This window comes from Lagenorhynchus albirostris, chromosome 12 (assembly GCF_949774975.1).
Source record: "Lagenorhynchus albirostris chromosome 12, mLagAlb1.1, whole genome shotgun sequence".
Taxonomy (NCBI): Eukaryota; Metazoa; Chordata; class Mammalia; order Artiodactyla; family Delphinidae; genus Lagenorhynchus; species Lagenorhynchus albirostris.
This window is the reverse complement of record NC_083106.1, coordinates 56114803-56128692: the sequence shown is the minus strand read 5'-3', so window position 1 is coordinate 56128692 and position 13890 is coordinate 56114803. Positions and strand designations below refer to the sequence as shown.

The window sequence follows — 13890 nt, the reverse complement described above, 5'->3', positions numbered from 1 at the left end:
TTAGACCACTTCCTTTTTTTACAACTCCTAGGCAAAGTGACTTTGTCTTAGCTTGTCATTTATTAAAATTCATCAGTTGATGTAGGAAGTCCGCTTGCATACATCCGTCACTACCTTAGTAAAGACTCTTACTGGAAATAAATGCACTTTTTTTCCACGCAGATAAATCCGACTTCTTCCTTGCAGCTCAAGGTGGGCGACCAGATCGGTTGCATAATAGATGTTGGGAAGCTCGCTGGCAGGAAGCCTTAAGAGGCAAGCAGCTATCTCAATTTTTCTCACTTAATCTTGGCTTCACGTCAGAAGCTGTGCAGCAGTGCAGTAGAATAGGGCCTGGCAAAACCTTTGCGAGCAAAGCGCCTTTTGTGCTGGGACTGTGGCTCGCTACCGACGCCTCGGCGGTTTCCAAGGCTGGGCTTCCTATTGATTTTCCTCCTCCTTTGCTTTCCCAGGCTCGCGCGGCCGGACATTGTGGGTGTGCGTGCTGGATTTCTCCCGGATGCTTCCCGACTAACATGGATGTCCCACCATCCCTTGCAGTGGAAGGTTGCTCCTTGGCGCAGTGAGTGAAGAACATGCAGTGATTGCTAATGGGTTTGGGAAGCGGAGACTCCTTTCTCTGTCTGTGACCATGCCGTGATCGTGTCTGCGGCCACCACTCGACGCATCCTCATTCCTACCCGAACCGGGAGCCTAACGCTAGATCGGGGAAGTGGGTGCCGCGCGTGTGGACACAGAAACACCATGAAGATTATTTCCCCGATTCTAAGTAATCCAGTCTTCAGGCGCACCATTAAACTCCTGCTGTGCTTACTGTGGATTGGATATTCTCAAGGAACCACGCATGTATTAAGATTTGGTAAGATTCCCCATCCCTCTCCACCGCCTGGTATCTGGCTCAGAGGCAGCCGGATGTAAACAGGCGTGTTCGCTCCTCTAGGCGGGTGGGTTCCGTGCATTTCGACCCCAGGGTTTGAAAGGACCCACTGTGCTTTTCATTTCTTTTCTCCCCACCCCACCCCTTTACTGAAAAAAAAAAAAATTAGCCGCGGGAGGATGAAGTGAGTGTCAGTGTGTGGTAGTGGTGGCTGCGTTGCGTCCCCATGGTAGCCAGTCTCAGAGACGGTAATGACGCTGGGGGTACGGCCACCGCCTCTGCTCCCTCCTGTCTCCCCGGGAGCCTCCCGGCTTGGCCCGCTGCTCCTTCCCCAAGAACGTGCGCGCTGGGGCTACACGCCTCTCAGATGGCCCGGCCAATGAGTTAATATCTGGTAACTCTTTGGCAAGTTGGCGTCTGTCCGCTTCCGCCTGGGACCTGGGCAGGTCCGCAAGTGAAAGGCGCTAACCGTTTTGATTTGTCATCAGAGAGCCTTTTCGGTTCATTCTACCGGTTTTTCCATCCCTGGTGCCTTTATGGGTACGCGGAGCTTTTAAAGATGTTGTAAGGCTGAAGGCTCTACTTAACAAGGGGAGGCTGCTGTTTGAGAGAAATAGCATCGTGAGGGAGAGTTTTTGTTTGTTTTAAACTTGTGAGTCCTCCTCTCACAGGTTTCTCACTGAGCGTCCTGGACTAATAATACATCATGGCCAGTGGTGACTGGGGCGGAGGGAGTCTGTGTATGGGAGTCTAAGTCTGCATCTTTATTTCACTTGTAGCATGATTAAAAAAAGCCGAGGTGGCCGTTCTATATGAGGGGAACCCATTGCTTTCCTAAGGAATCAGGTTTCCTTGGGGCTCGAAGGAATCTAAACATGAGACTCAGGTGGAAACGCTGGTCAGAAGATTTGCTTGGAGGAAATGAAGCGTGGGCAACGCTCAGCCGCTTTCGATGGCCAATGGAGTTTCAGTAGAACTAGTCAGGGAAAGTTCCCTTAAGTAGATAAGAGCCAGAGAGGAGAAAGCCAGCAGGGTAAACGCTCCCACTGTGGGTGCCTCCTTTGACAGTTCGAGTGGATTTAGACCAAAGAGTGCAGGAAACCGTATAATCCTGAGTATATGTCTTTGAGATAAAAGCAGATACATTAAGTCACTCAGTCAAATTTAAATCGAAGAGTGATTGCCTGTACTTCCTATTATGTCAGCAACATCTTCTCTCTTGCCTTTTTCCAATATGCTTTTTCTATAATGATAAAATTCATCATCTATCTCAGGCTTTGTGGAACCAGGGTAGGAATTCTTTCACATACTGAAAAAGGGAACCCTACCTTCCCTCCCCCACCAACACATAGACACACCTGGAGTCCAGAAGACTGGTAATGACAAGAAAAGACAATGAGTTATAACTGGATTCCTGCTGTAGTAGTTTTCCTGCTTTCTTCATGCCTTTAGATGGTACTTAAGCACGTTGCTCTTAGCAACAAGCATCCACAGGAATGCTTGTTTCTTTGGATGAGATTAAACAGGTCCCTGTATTGCTGGAAATGTGTGTGTGTGTTCAGCTGTTCTGCTTCAAGCATGGTAAGTGCTCCAGTTTGGTAGTTTTGCCCAATATTTTGAGTAGTACAACCTACTTATTTGGAATACTGAGGTGTCTTCTGAAGTGTGTTTGTGAATGAGTGCGTCTTAATGCGTTTGAGGACTGGGTGGGGAAAAAAAAGAAGTCTGGGAGCCGGAAGACTGCCACCAGTACTCTAAAGATTTAATTATTGCTGCTCTGGTCTTGCAGCATAATATGTGCTGAATCATTAGATTGTTACATTCGCTGATCATTTCATATCTTCATATTAAAAATCTTGGCGACTGTAGCAGTGTGTAGCAGCTTTCCAAAAGAGCTGACACACACACAAGAATAAATTTTCCTAGACCAGTGCTTACTAAGAATGTCTGTAAGAAATGGGGGAGTAGGCAGACACCTTCCCACCTGTGCCTTGCTACCTTAAACCAACAGCCCAGTTTCTAGATAACTTGTTATTTTCTCCATTAACTTCGAACATATTCCACGTGGAGATCCATTTTCTCTGATTTCTGACCTGAGCTGTGGTGAAGGACTGTATACATGATAATCTTTGGAACATTTACCTGTTGGGGATGTTTTGATGCAATGGCAGGAGTTTTATTTTCTTCTGGGAAAAACATGTTTTGAGTGGGGTGGAGATTGGTTGCGCCCATATGAGCCACTCTTGAGAAAGGTTATTTTCAACTTCAGCTGAAAAGGCGAACCAGAGCCTCATCCCAGGCCCAGTGCCTTGGACGGGAAGGGGTTGGAACCGCTGGTGAAGCAGCTGCCCCTGGGGTGCGGGTGAGACCCGCCGCCTCTACTGAGGAGGTGGCATCCAGCCCCTTCCCCACCGACCCCGGTGTGGCTGGCCTGTGCCAGCCGCCGGGCGCCTCTGCGGCGGCGCTATGGCAACCGCGGGGCCCCGCGCGGCGGCCGCCCCATCCCCGAGCCCTCTTCCCGTAGGTGGTGGCAAACCACCTTTACGGGCTCTCTGCTGGCCTTCCCCCTGCTCCCGCTAGTGCTGTGGCTTGAGCCTGCGTCCTCCTACCAACGAGTGTGGATCGGGGAGCAGCCTAGGGTGCTGACACTTGCCGAGTCCCTCGCCACCCCCGCCCATCTTCCGAGTGCTCACTCTCTCTCTCTCTCTCTCTCTCTCTGTCTCTCTCTGTCTCTCTCTCTCTCTCACACACACACACGCGCGCGCGGACAAATGCACTCTAGCGAAGCAAGTCTAACACTCTGGCACAATGACTCCTCTCTGGTCCCCAGGAAAACTTCCTGCAGTCGCTTCCGCGAGCGCCTGTGTCCTGGCGCCCCCTCCCATCCTGCCTGGCCTCGGGGCTGCCCACTAGGGCCTGCTACTCCGAAGCCGCTTTGTAAACACCTTCTAGAGAAAGTCCCCCGAGCGCCGAGCCCAGGGAGCTTTCCCGAAGCTTCCAGGCAGCCTGGGGAGATGGGGGAGCGACCTGAGGGTCAGCCAAGGGTCAGCTCCTCGCCCGCAGGCGGGCGGCGCCGCGCCGTGGGTGGGTCGTGTCAGTTTCCCCGCCTTTGATCTTGGCTTGGCCCAGACTGGCTTCTCCAGGGCGACCACCCAGCGGGCGCGTTGTCGGGGGACACGGTGGATCTTGGACACTTAGAGGGTCAGTTTCCCCGCTGCAGGTCAGGTCAGAAGTCCTGGGGTCGTCGTTTTCAGGCACGGAGCCTGCGACGCCCCCCGCGGGGCTTCTCGGGTGCGCTCCCGCCCGGCAGCCCGCGGCGCCGAGCAATGTAAATGAGGCACCTTTGTTTCCCCGCAGCTGCGGCCCGGCCCTGCTAGCGGCTGGACGGGCGAAGGCGCAAGCCCCAATTCCAAGGTCTCCCAGCACCACAGTGGCTCCGAGGTACTTGAACGTTTCTTTTGTTACTTTAGCCACCCTTCTCTTCTCGCTCGACCTCTGCTCCTGGGAAAGCGTGGGAAGGGGTAGAAGCCAGCTCCGGGCGGGGCTCCACGCGGAGTTTGGGGGTTGGGCGGCTTTGGCATCTTCTTTAAGGAATCGCTTCCCAAGCCACCACTTGTTTACGATCTTCGAGATCGGGTTTTCCAAATTCCTTATCTGAAATGGCAGTTAGAATGCCAAGAGCGAAGACAGGAACCCAAACTTTCTCCCAAACTCGTGGGCAGCTTCTCCAAGACAGTCCTTTCAGAGGAGCTGAGATTGTGGTAGGCCACTCATTCCCTTCAGATGTTTCGACCTAGCTTTTCTCTTCGGCGTTACAGTAGGACGGCTTTTTTAAAAGGCTTCCCAGGCGAGGTCTACCCCCAGACGCGCTCGGACCTCCTTGGCACTGTGCGCTGGCTCCATGGCACAGCGCTTAGCCACCTCCCTGCGCACATGCCAAAGGTGAAGGCCACCAGCTCAGGGCCAGCCCAGATTATAAAACCCACAGAGTGAGAGGGAATGGAAAGTGTTCCTATGGAAATCCCCCTATTTGTTGGCTATCCCATGTGCTCCCAGATAGAATCATTAGTAGCAGATGTGCTACAATATCGAGGAGTGTGAATGAATTGGCTGGGCTTAGAAGCTGCCACTCTCTACAAGATCTTTGGAAGAGATTTTTCTTCTTTAGGTGAGGTGGGCGGGAGGGGGGGAGCGGCTTTACAGCTGGAAGCTGGAAAAGTGGCTCTTGGGAGGTGGGGATGGGGGAGTAATAGAGGCTACTGTCTGAAACAGATAAAGCCCGAACACCTGCTCAGCTGAGCTCTGCAAAAGCAGGGGAGGGAAATCTTTCCAAGAATCACCAAAACAACGGCCACGCTGGAAAAAAAAAAAAAAGAAAAGAAAAGAAGAAAAGAAAAAGAATCTGATCTGTTTTTTTCACGTAAGTTCTCACTTATTCTTAAAGCTTCAAAGAATAACTCTGATGTGATCCATCAACGGAGGCACACTCGTTTCAGAAAATGACTTAAAAATGATCTTTTTGTCCTCTAGAAATAGCACCTCTTCTCCACCAAGACACATGGGACTCAACATGTTTTCTGGCTGTGTGAGGTTGTCTTTAAGAAGTGAACAAGGGTTTATATGTCAGTAGACATTTCTTCAGATAGACACCTTTTGCTTTTTAGCTTAATTCAAGTGATCACTGCAGTGTGTTCAGTTCTGAATTCTCAAATGACACTGTTTCAACATTTACTCAGCACAGGAAAGTTAATGTGAATTGCTCCCACACAAAGGAGGAGCATAACATAAACCAAACACAGGATGTATCATTGGTTATCAGAGCCTTTTCAAGTCTATTGACCATTAAATAAAGGGTTGCCTATGATAATGATGACATAATCTTTGATTTTCTTTTAATTATCAAAATTTCTGATAAATGTCTTGCTCTTTTGTGGTAGAAATTCAAGTGAGAGGGATTTATTTTCTCTTTCTGTTCTTAGGATTTTACTGTGTTATTGTAGCTCCAATTCCATTGATTCCCTGGAAATTGTTGATGTCCACTTTTACACATCAGAGTAGAAAGTAGTTCTCTGTCTTTCAACTGTAATAGCCTTAAGGCTTTAATCTACTGCATCCATAATACCTGGGGTTTGCAGGAGATCTGAAGTTTTCCTCGGTAGGATGGTCTAAAGTATTGAAATGGAATTGTTGATTGTTTTGCATTTGGGTGGTGAAGCTTTGTCTTCTGTGGACTTTCAATTTGTAATCCAGTTATCAAGGTACTAGAAGTGCTTAAAATGAATCTTAAACCCTAAATCTTAGCATGAAAGGTAAGGTCAGAATCCCCTGAAAGAGAAGGAAGTAGGTGCACATCATCATTATTGATTGGTCTAGATTAAACACTGAAGAGGGAGATTTCAATCTGATAGCGTCATAGGGCTTCCTGTTTTTCTTTGCTGCTTCTGCTGACAATTTTGTAAGATAATTAAATTGCCTGATTGAAGTCACGGTGGTCATGCGGCGATAAAGACAATTTGGATTTAATGGAATTTAAAACAACAGAGCACTGAACACAACTCTTACCGATCAAGAATTTTAATGGCCCATTCCCTGTGCTGACTAAATAGAATGCCCTTAACAAGTTTAATCGAAAGGGCAAGGCAGATTAGCACTATATAGTCTTTATGGTTGAAGATTGGGCAATTAAAATTATCGCTTTAAAAGACTCATTAATGCATTATCAATGTAGGTTAAATAAGCTTTCTTTAGACCTTCACCATATACTGTGAACTTAGGTTGAGGACCAAGTTTAAATAAGGAAATATTTTTAAGAGCTCACTTCATAAATGGAGTTATATACCTTTCTTATTTCAAAAACAAAAGACGTGTAAAATTCTTTGAGAGGATCCAGGGTATTGAGGGTAAGTGTTGATGACAAATCCTTTCTTTTCAGTAACTGAAAAGAACAAATTTGACTTTTCTTTAAAAGTTTTGTTTTTGGCAATTTTTTCTTATAAGCAATGCTTATCTGTACTAGAGAAACCTCAGAAATAATTTCAAAAAATGTTCTTCTACAGTTTCAGTAGAGTCATAGGTATCTGACTTAGGATCTATGCTGTCTTTTTAATCCCGCCCTTGTTTTTCCTTAATGAAACTTATCCATTCAGGTTACCATACTTTAGTGCATTCAGGTTCCTTCTGCCCCTGGAAAAAGGGCAATTCTTTGCTTCACATTGAGAACACATTTAATGTTCTCATTTTCACATGGTGAAAGTCAAGCCTCAGTCTCTTATGGGATTGTTCCTTCCAACTGCTTCTTGCCTTGTGAAATTGTCCTCTCAAAGTTGTCTGTTCCTTTGATTATTCTAAAAAAACACCCACACCGAAGTTTTTATATAAAAAATCTCTCCAGTTTTGATTGTACATAATTTAAAAAATTGTTTAAAAAAATTCCAAGTTGACCAAACCGAAAGCACTCAGCTGGTCAGGAGGGAGCCTCAGAGTCACCAGTTTTCACCCTCCTGCCCACCCCACGTCCCCACTCCTCATTGATCCCTGAACAAGTAGGCTTATTTGTCTCTTGCCTCACACCATTAGGGCCAAACGTTTTATACTGTTATGTTTTCAAAGTGACAATTAGCTTATCAGATAAAACTAATATGGTAAAACTGAGTGGGAGGTTAGAGAAGACCCTTAAGATCTTTCTGCAAAATTTTTTATTTTCCATTTTATTTTTATATTTGGGCTTTGAAGCTCTTCTTCATTTACCACAGCATTCAAATATAGCATTTTCCTATCGATTGACTTGAATCCTTCATTTCCTTAATTAAAAACTAAGCATTCTTTTAATAGAGACAGGTCACTGGACAGCAGAGCTATGTGTAAAGATCTGAAAGGGTCTGGGGACGTTGTGGCCTTCAGATGTTTTTCCCACGGATACATGTAATTCTATCAGTCTTTCTTTTTGGTTTAGCATTTGCCCTCTTCCGGGGCCTTGCTTTAAGACAAGTATATTCTGAAAGGGAGAGCACATAGTCCCTAGACTGTAAAGTTAGGATAAGTTTATTAGATCAGTCGATTCTGTCTGTGATAGAGATGCTCAGATATAAAAGAGAATTCCAGGTACTGAGGGAGTGCTGAGTGATTAGCACTGATGTGAAGGGGAGGTTGAAAAAAGAGGGAAGCCAAATGCTGTTTGATACACAGTCTTTTCTAGCTTTACTGCCAGACATTTCAATGTGTTGTAAATTGATCTTTTTGCTTGTATTAGTCCAAGTCTTTGAGCATATGTGATGATTTGAAATCAGATGTCAATGATATTCTTACATTGACATATCTCCTCCCAATCAAAAGGATCTTTAAATACTTTTCACACCCTTTTAAATCAACAAGGTACTTTTCCATCATTGAAGGAAAGCAAGTGTTTGAAAGGTGTTGCCTCTAATTCCCACTTCTATCTCCAGCTCTGCCTCACTCTGAGTCCTTGACCTATCACATTGGGAATATTGCTCAGCTAAAATGATCAAATAAGCACGCAAATATCAAAGAAGTGTTCTGCTTCAGTATCATCATAGGCATTTAGTTTATTTTATGTTGTCTTTTTAATCCTGCTCATCTTTCTACCAACGAAAGCCTCCATATTGTATTGTTTATTATACCTTTTAGTGCATTCATGCCCCTCCTTGCCCAGAAGAAATGAAATGAAAACTCTTTCAAGATGAAGGAAAACTATCGAATCATGTAATATGTGAGCCAAAGGGACCTTTAGAGGTCAAGTCTAGTATCCTAGGTTTAGATATGAGTTGCCAAGAGCAGTTAAATCTCTTTTTCTGGTCACAGCTAGTTAGTGTCAGATTTTAGACCAAAACATGAATATCCTGACTGCTGGTTGAGTGATGTTTTTCAGTGAATTATGCTATTTTTCCAGGGTAGCCTCTGATTCTCTGTGCTTTGCATCAATTTTAGGAAGAGTCAGTGGTTCTGGTAGCTTCCCCTAGACATTTGCCTCCTTTGTTTCTTCCACCTTTTCTTTCATAGAACATTATTCCATAGGTTATCCCTTTTCTTTGTCGCCTTTGTCTGTAGCTCCTTCCATCCCCCTCTCCCATGCCTGCCAGAGCATTCTTCTCCCTTTGTCCAGAACTTTGACCACATCCATTTATTCAGCAAATAGTAATTGAATACATATTGTGTGCCAGGCAAATACAGTTCTAAGACCCAGATTCTGACCTCAAGGAGTTTGTAATCCAATTAAAGAGAAAAGACATATTAAAGTGCAAATTGAGTGGTGCAGAAAATATATACAATGTTGTTTAAAGGAGATTATTGTGGGTTTGCAAAAAGAAAAAAAATGTGTGATAGGGAAGAAGACGGAAATATATCATTGGCAGAAGACTCAGAACAAGAAAAGGAATTTAGGCAGAAGTTAAGAAGGTGAGCTTTGGGATAGGGAATGGACCGGCCCTATCAGAGGATAGTTAAGGCCTTGCTTTTTCAGAGCTTTAATATTTAGGTTATAGGGTTTCCTCTCCTGTTTGTCACCCCCTAGAAAGCAACTGAAAGTGAAAGGATGGGCTTGACTTGGGCTGCAGCAAGCAGTCAAGTGGTTTCTCAGTCTGCTGCTTACATTTGATGGTGAATAAGTGGATCAAGTCTTTTCTCTGTGTTATTGAAATGGAAGCAAAGGACCCACCCTTGTCCTTGATCGTTGAAACCTTTAAAAAGTTCTTGGTCTGGAATCATGGATACTTCTTTTTTTCAGATTTTTAAAAACACTTTTTTATTTTAGAGAAGTTTTAGATTCACAGCAAAATTTGAGCAGAAGGTATAGAGACTTCCCATATACCCCTTCACCTAAACAGACAGCAGCCTCCCTGACTATCAAGTGGTATATTTGTTACAATTGGTAAACCTACATTGACACATCAGTATCGCTCAAAGTCCATAGTTTACACTGGGATCCACTCTGGGTGTGCATTCCGTGGGTTTTGCTAATGGATGATGGCATGTATCTACCATATGGAGTATCATACGGAGTTACACTGTCCTGAAAATCCTTTGTGCTCTACCTCCCCCTCCTTATCTCCCCCCCCCACCCCCCCACCCCCGCCACCCCACAACCCCACAACCACAGATCCGTCCACTCTCTCCACAGTTTTGCCTTTTCCAGAATGTTATATAGGTGGAATCATACAGTGTATAGACTTTATAAGTCGGCTTCTTTAGCTTAGTAATAGGTATTTAAGGTTTCTCTGTGTTCCTCCATGACTTCATGGTTCATTTCTTTTTACCAGTAAGTAATATGGAATCACGATACTTCTTAAGTGAAATTCTTAAGTGAAATAAAGGAATATCTTTTTAACACATGGCCAGATCAAATGATTAAGCAAGGAAAAGTTTTCAGTTTATCTAAAGGAGAATGCATTGGAAGACTATTTAAAAGTACCCTTAGCTTCCTTGAGGGAAATAGTATATTGCCTGTAAGGCATTCTCAATGTTTTTTGTCTAATTCCAAGAGAGTTCCATTACCTGAAACTATATATATATGTATATATACACACACATGTATGTATGTATATATATAATAATTGTATCATTTTATATAATATATAATAAAATTATTTCAAATCAGAATTTAAAATTAAATTAAAATTAAAAACAATTTTAGTAGAATGAATTCATTGTAGTGATATTTTCTAATTCTGCATGAACTCAGGACCCCAGACCCGTATGAGCTAGGAATTTTACTCTTGACTTTGTCATCTAGTGGCTGTAAATTAGGAAAAATAATTAAATCTCATTAGGTCTTGATGTCTATTTCTGTATAATGGGCATTACTTGTTATCTAACTTCCAAGGATAATGTTGGAATTAATAGGAAAATGCATAGAACTCTGGGCTTATTGGTAGAAAAGGACTTTGGGGATTGAAGGTGTAGTTGTTCATTTACTGTGTATGTGTAGAGCAAGGTCAAATTTGTTATCACTTGTGTATATTTCATTCAGCTTCTTAAAATGTGCATAAACATTTTCAATAGTCTTTTCTAAACTGTTCTTGAATAGACTTCCTTGGATTGCACCTGAAGCGATTATGAACATGTTGAAAAGGATTATTGACTAATAGAACAAACTTTCTTCTGAGTTGGTAGTTTGACAGAAGAGCAAGTCCATAGTTTCCTTCTCTGTATATCAGGAATTTAATTGGCATTATCAAATATCCACAATATAAGTAAGAAACATATCACAACTAAAAGCCAAAATAATAAGCAAAGAAATCATGCTAAGTCTGGTGGTTTAAGATTTTTCACTTTTTCACAACGGCATAGTCTTTCTAATTTATGTTTAAAAACATTTTCTGAAAAGCTGTGCTTGGTTTTATATATACTTCATTCTTCATCCATCTGCCTGTTATGAACTTTTAGCTATTATTCAAGTTTTGTAGGTACACAAGTGACTGTATTGATTCGGGAAAGTTTCACAAACACTCAGATTTACTACAGTTGTTTGGGATAGAAAAGGGGGACTTTTCTCTGGTGATGTTGGCATCTTCATCAAGGAGCTGTCCTAGGCAGTCTTTCCGGGACTTACTCTTTAAGTCTCGACAGACTCTGGTGTCACCCATACAGCACTCACCTCATCATTCTTGCTTAAGGCCCTTCTGAATTACTTTTGGCTCTTTTTTTATAAGCTCTAACCCAGTGTTGGGGGAAGCAGCATAGAGGTGAGTAGAGAGAGATGAGGAACCCGCTCAACTCCACACCAGTGGTGCCACATTAGAGCATCCAGGAGACCATTTGAAAAGTGTATTCAACTTATAATACATTTTTATATTTGGAAAAATTTTAAAAAGTTTTAAAAACTTCAGATATGAAGTTTATTAGGAAAATTTCCTGGATGTTGAGGATAATAAGGTTTGGAGCACTGATTTCTAACTTTCAGGGGTTGGATGAAGGAGAGGCAGTCTCAAATTTTTATGATAATCCAAAGGATGAATGGCCTAAATGCAGGTTGAAAAATACTCCCCTGTCTTAAGTCTGGTTTGGGGTTTCTGGAAGCAGTTCTGCATCATAGCAGAACTGATGTTGGAGTATGTGAAGTTGCAGTTGAGATCCTGCTTCCAGTGGGTGAAGGACAGGGCAGTATTCCATTCTGTCATCTTTCCCTGAGGATTCTGGGTTGATCCCTCAAGAAGCCTTCCTGGGGATTGGGGGTGATGTTTTAATGACTCATCGTCAGCTTGTTCTCTAAGATGCATTTCTCTTCCTTTTCCTGTTCCATACATCAACTATCCTTTTAAAAATCTAGATTGTTTTGTCTCCTCCAAAACTGTTTTAGATAGGGATTCTGTAGAATAAATTCAAGCAAGTTTGATCAGATCAATGGTTCCCAAACCTTGTTTCACATCAGAATGGAAAGAGCTTTAAATAATTTAAATTCCTGATTCCCAAACCCGGAGATTCTGTGGTTTAAAATGTTCCATTTTTCACAACTGCATAGTTCCACAACTGCATAGTTGTAGTGCCTTCACTTTTTTAGAAAACTCCTAAGAAATGCACTTAAAAGAAACAAAACAAAACTCTCAGGCAGGTTGAAAATCAATCACTGAGCTAGTTAATCCTAAGGAGTTTTTGACCTTAAAATTATAATTCCTCTGGGCGGGTGCATCAGCTTTCTGGACTGACAATTGATTATCATGACTAGCCTGTGTAAAGCAATGAGTAAATTTTGTAGATAAGGGTTGTGGCTTGGATATTTTATCATCCGTCTCAGAACACACACAGTGTTGGGCCCTCAGCGTACCACTGATGGGCTGACTGATCCTTTACAACCTAAGCATTTAGAATATTTACACTCATATAACCAACCCCACCGCCCAAGGGAATCTTAAGCAGGTGTTGTTTTACAAATAATGTCGAAGATGATGAATAGTTGTGGGACCTTTCCTTCTCAACCTCCTACTAGAGTCGCCCCTAACAGATCATCTTAAAATGTTGTTTTCCCAAAATCTATCCAAAAAAATTCCAGCAGACATCTGCTCTAGTTAAGAAGACCCCAACTCAGTTGCCATGAATACATGTAAATGGCCCAGAATCTGGGCTGAAAATAGAGTCCAGCCTAGGTGTTCATTAGAAACCCCTTGGACTAAACTGCGTCCACCCCTCCCCCAGCCCACTGCTGTGACTATACTATCTGAGTCATTGTTAGGTCATGGTGCCAAGAGTTGAAATCTGGACACTACTTTTGGAATGAAACCAGAATGCTCGTATATTTGTTTCAGGTGGACATTGTCAATAATTATATATGCTGCTTTAGTACTAAAACTGATAATATCTTTATCTGTCCAAATTATTGGTAACTAAGAGTTTCCCATATTTATTGCCAATTAGGTAAGATACCAGTTAATTAAGTATATTCCTATAATTTAACTTGCCATCTGGGAGACTTTATACAAAATTATGTATAGGAGACACCTTATTGATGGTACCATTAACAGTGGCGCAATTATAGACTGGTTAGAGATTCTGAAGTATTGAAATCATCATAATTACATGCTAATGATAATTTTAAGATAAATATTGAAGAAGCTCATTGAGTTAACTTTACTATTCCTCAGAATTTTTCTTATTGGGACTCAACTATGTTTACTAATATGTGTTTAAATATTGTTAGTTATTTTAATTAAAATAGTTCAAAGGGGATTTAATGATTGACAGCATGGAAATATGTACTTTCAAAAAATCGTATCTGGTGGTGTGCAGTTCTCTGGAAGACATACTATGAAAAATCCTTTTTTTTTTTTTTTTTTGAAAAATCCTTTTTTATGGCATGAATTTCACAGTAAGGTTTTTTTTTAATTGTTATCTGAATTTTTTTTATTTAAGTATAATTGATATACAATGTTGTGTTAGTTTCAGGTATACAGCGAAGTGATTCAGTTATACATTTGTATATGTATCTATTCTTTTTCAGGTTATTTTCTATTATAGGTTATTATAAGGTATTGAATATTGTTCCCTGTGCTATACAGTAGGTCCTT

At 42.4% G+C, this 13890-nt stretch overlaps 1 protein-coding gene across 3 annotated transcripts in view; it reads left to right on the top strand.

Annotated features, from left to right (window-relative positions):
• Nucleotides 1-608: 608 nt before the first annotated feature.
• GRIK2 (glutamate ionotropic receptor kainate type subunit 2) overlaps nt 609-13890 on the top strand; it is a 638585-nt gene continuing 625303 nt past the window's right edge. For all 3 annotated transcript variants that reach the window (XM_060167216.1, XM_060167215.1, XM_060167217.1), the window contains exon 1: nt 609-859. In XM_060167216.1, the coding sequence (XP_060023199.1) occupies nt 745-859 (115 nt within the window). In that variant the 5' untranslated portion in view covers nt 609-744. The remainder of the gene's footprint in view (nt 860-13890) is intronic.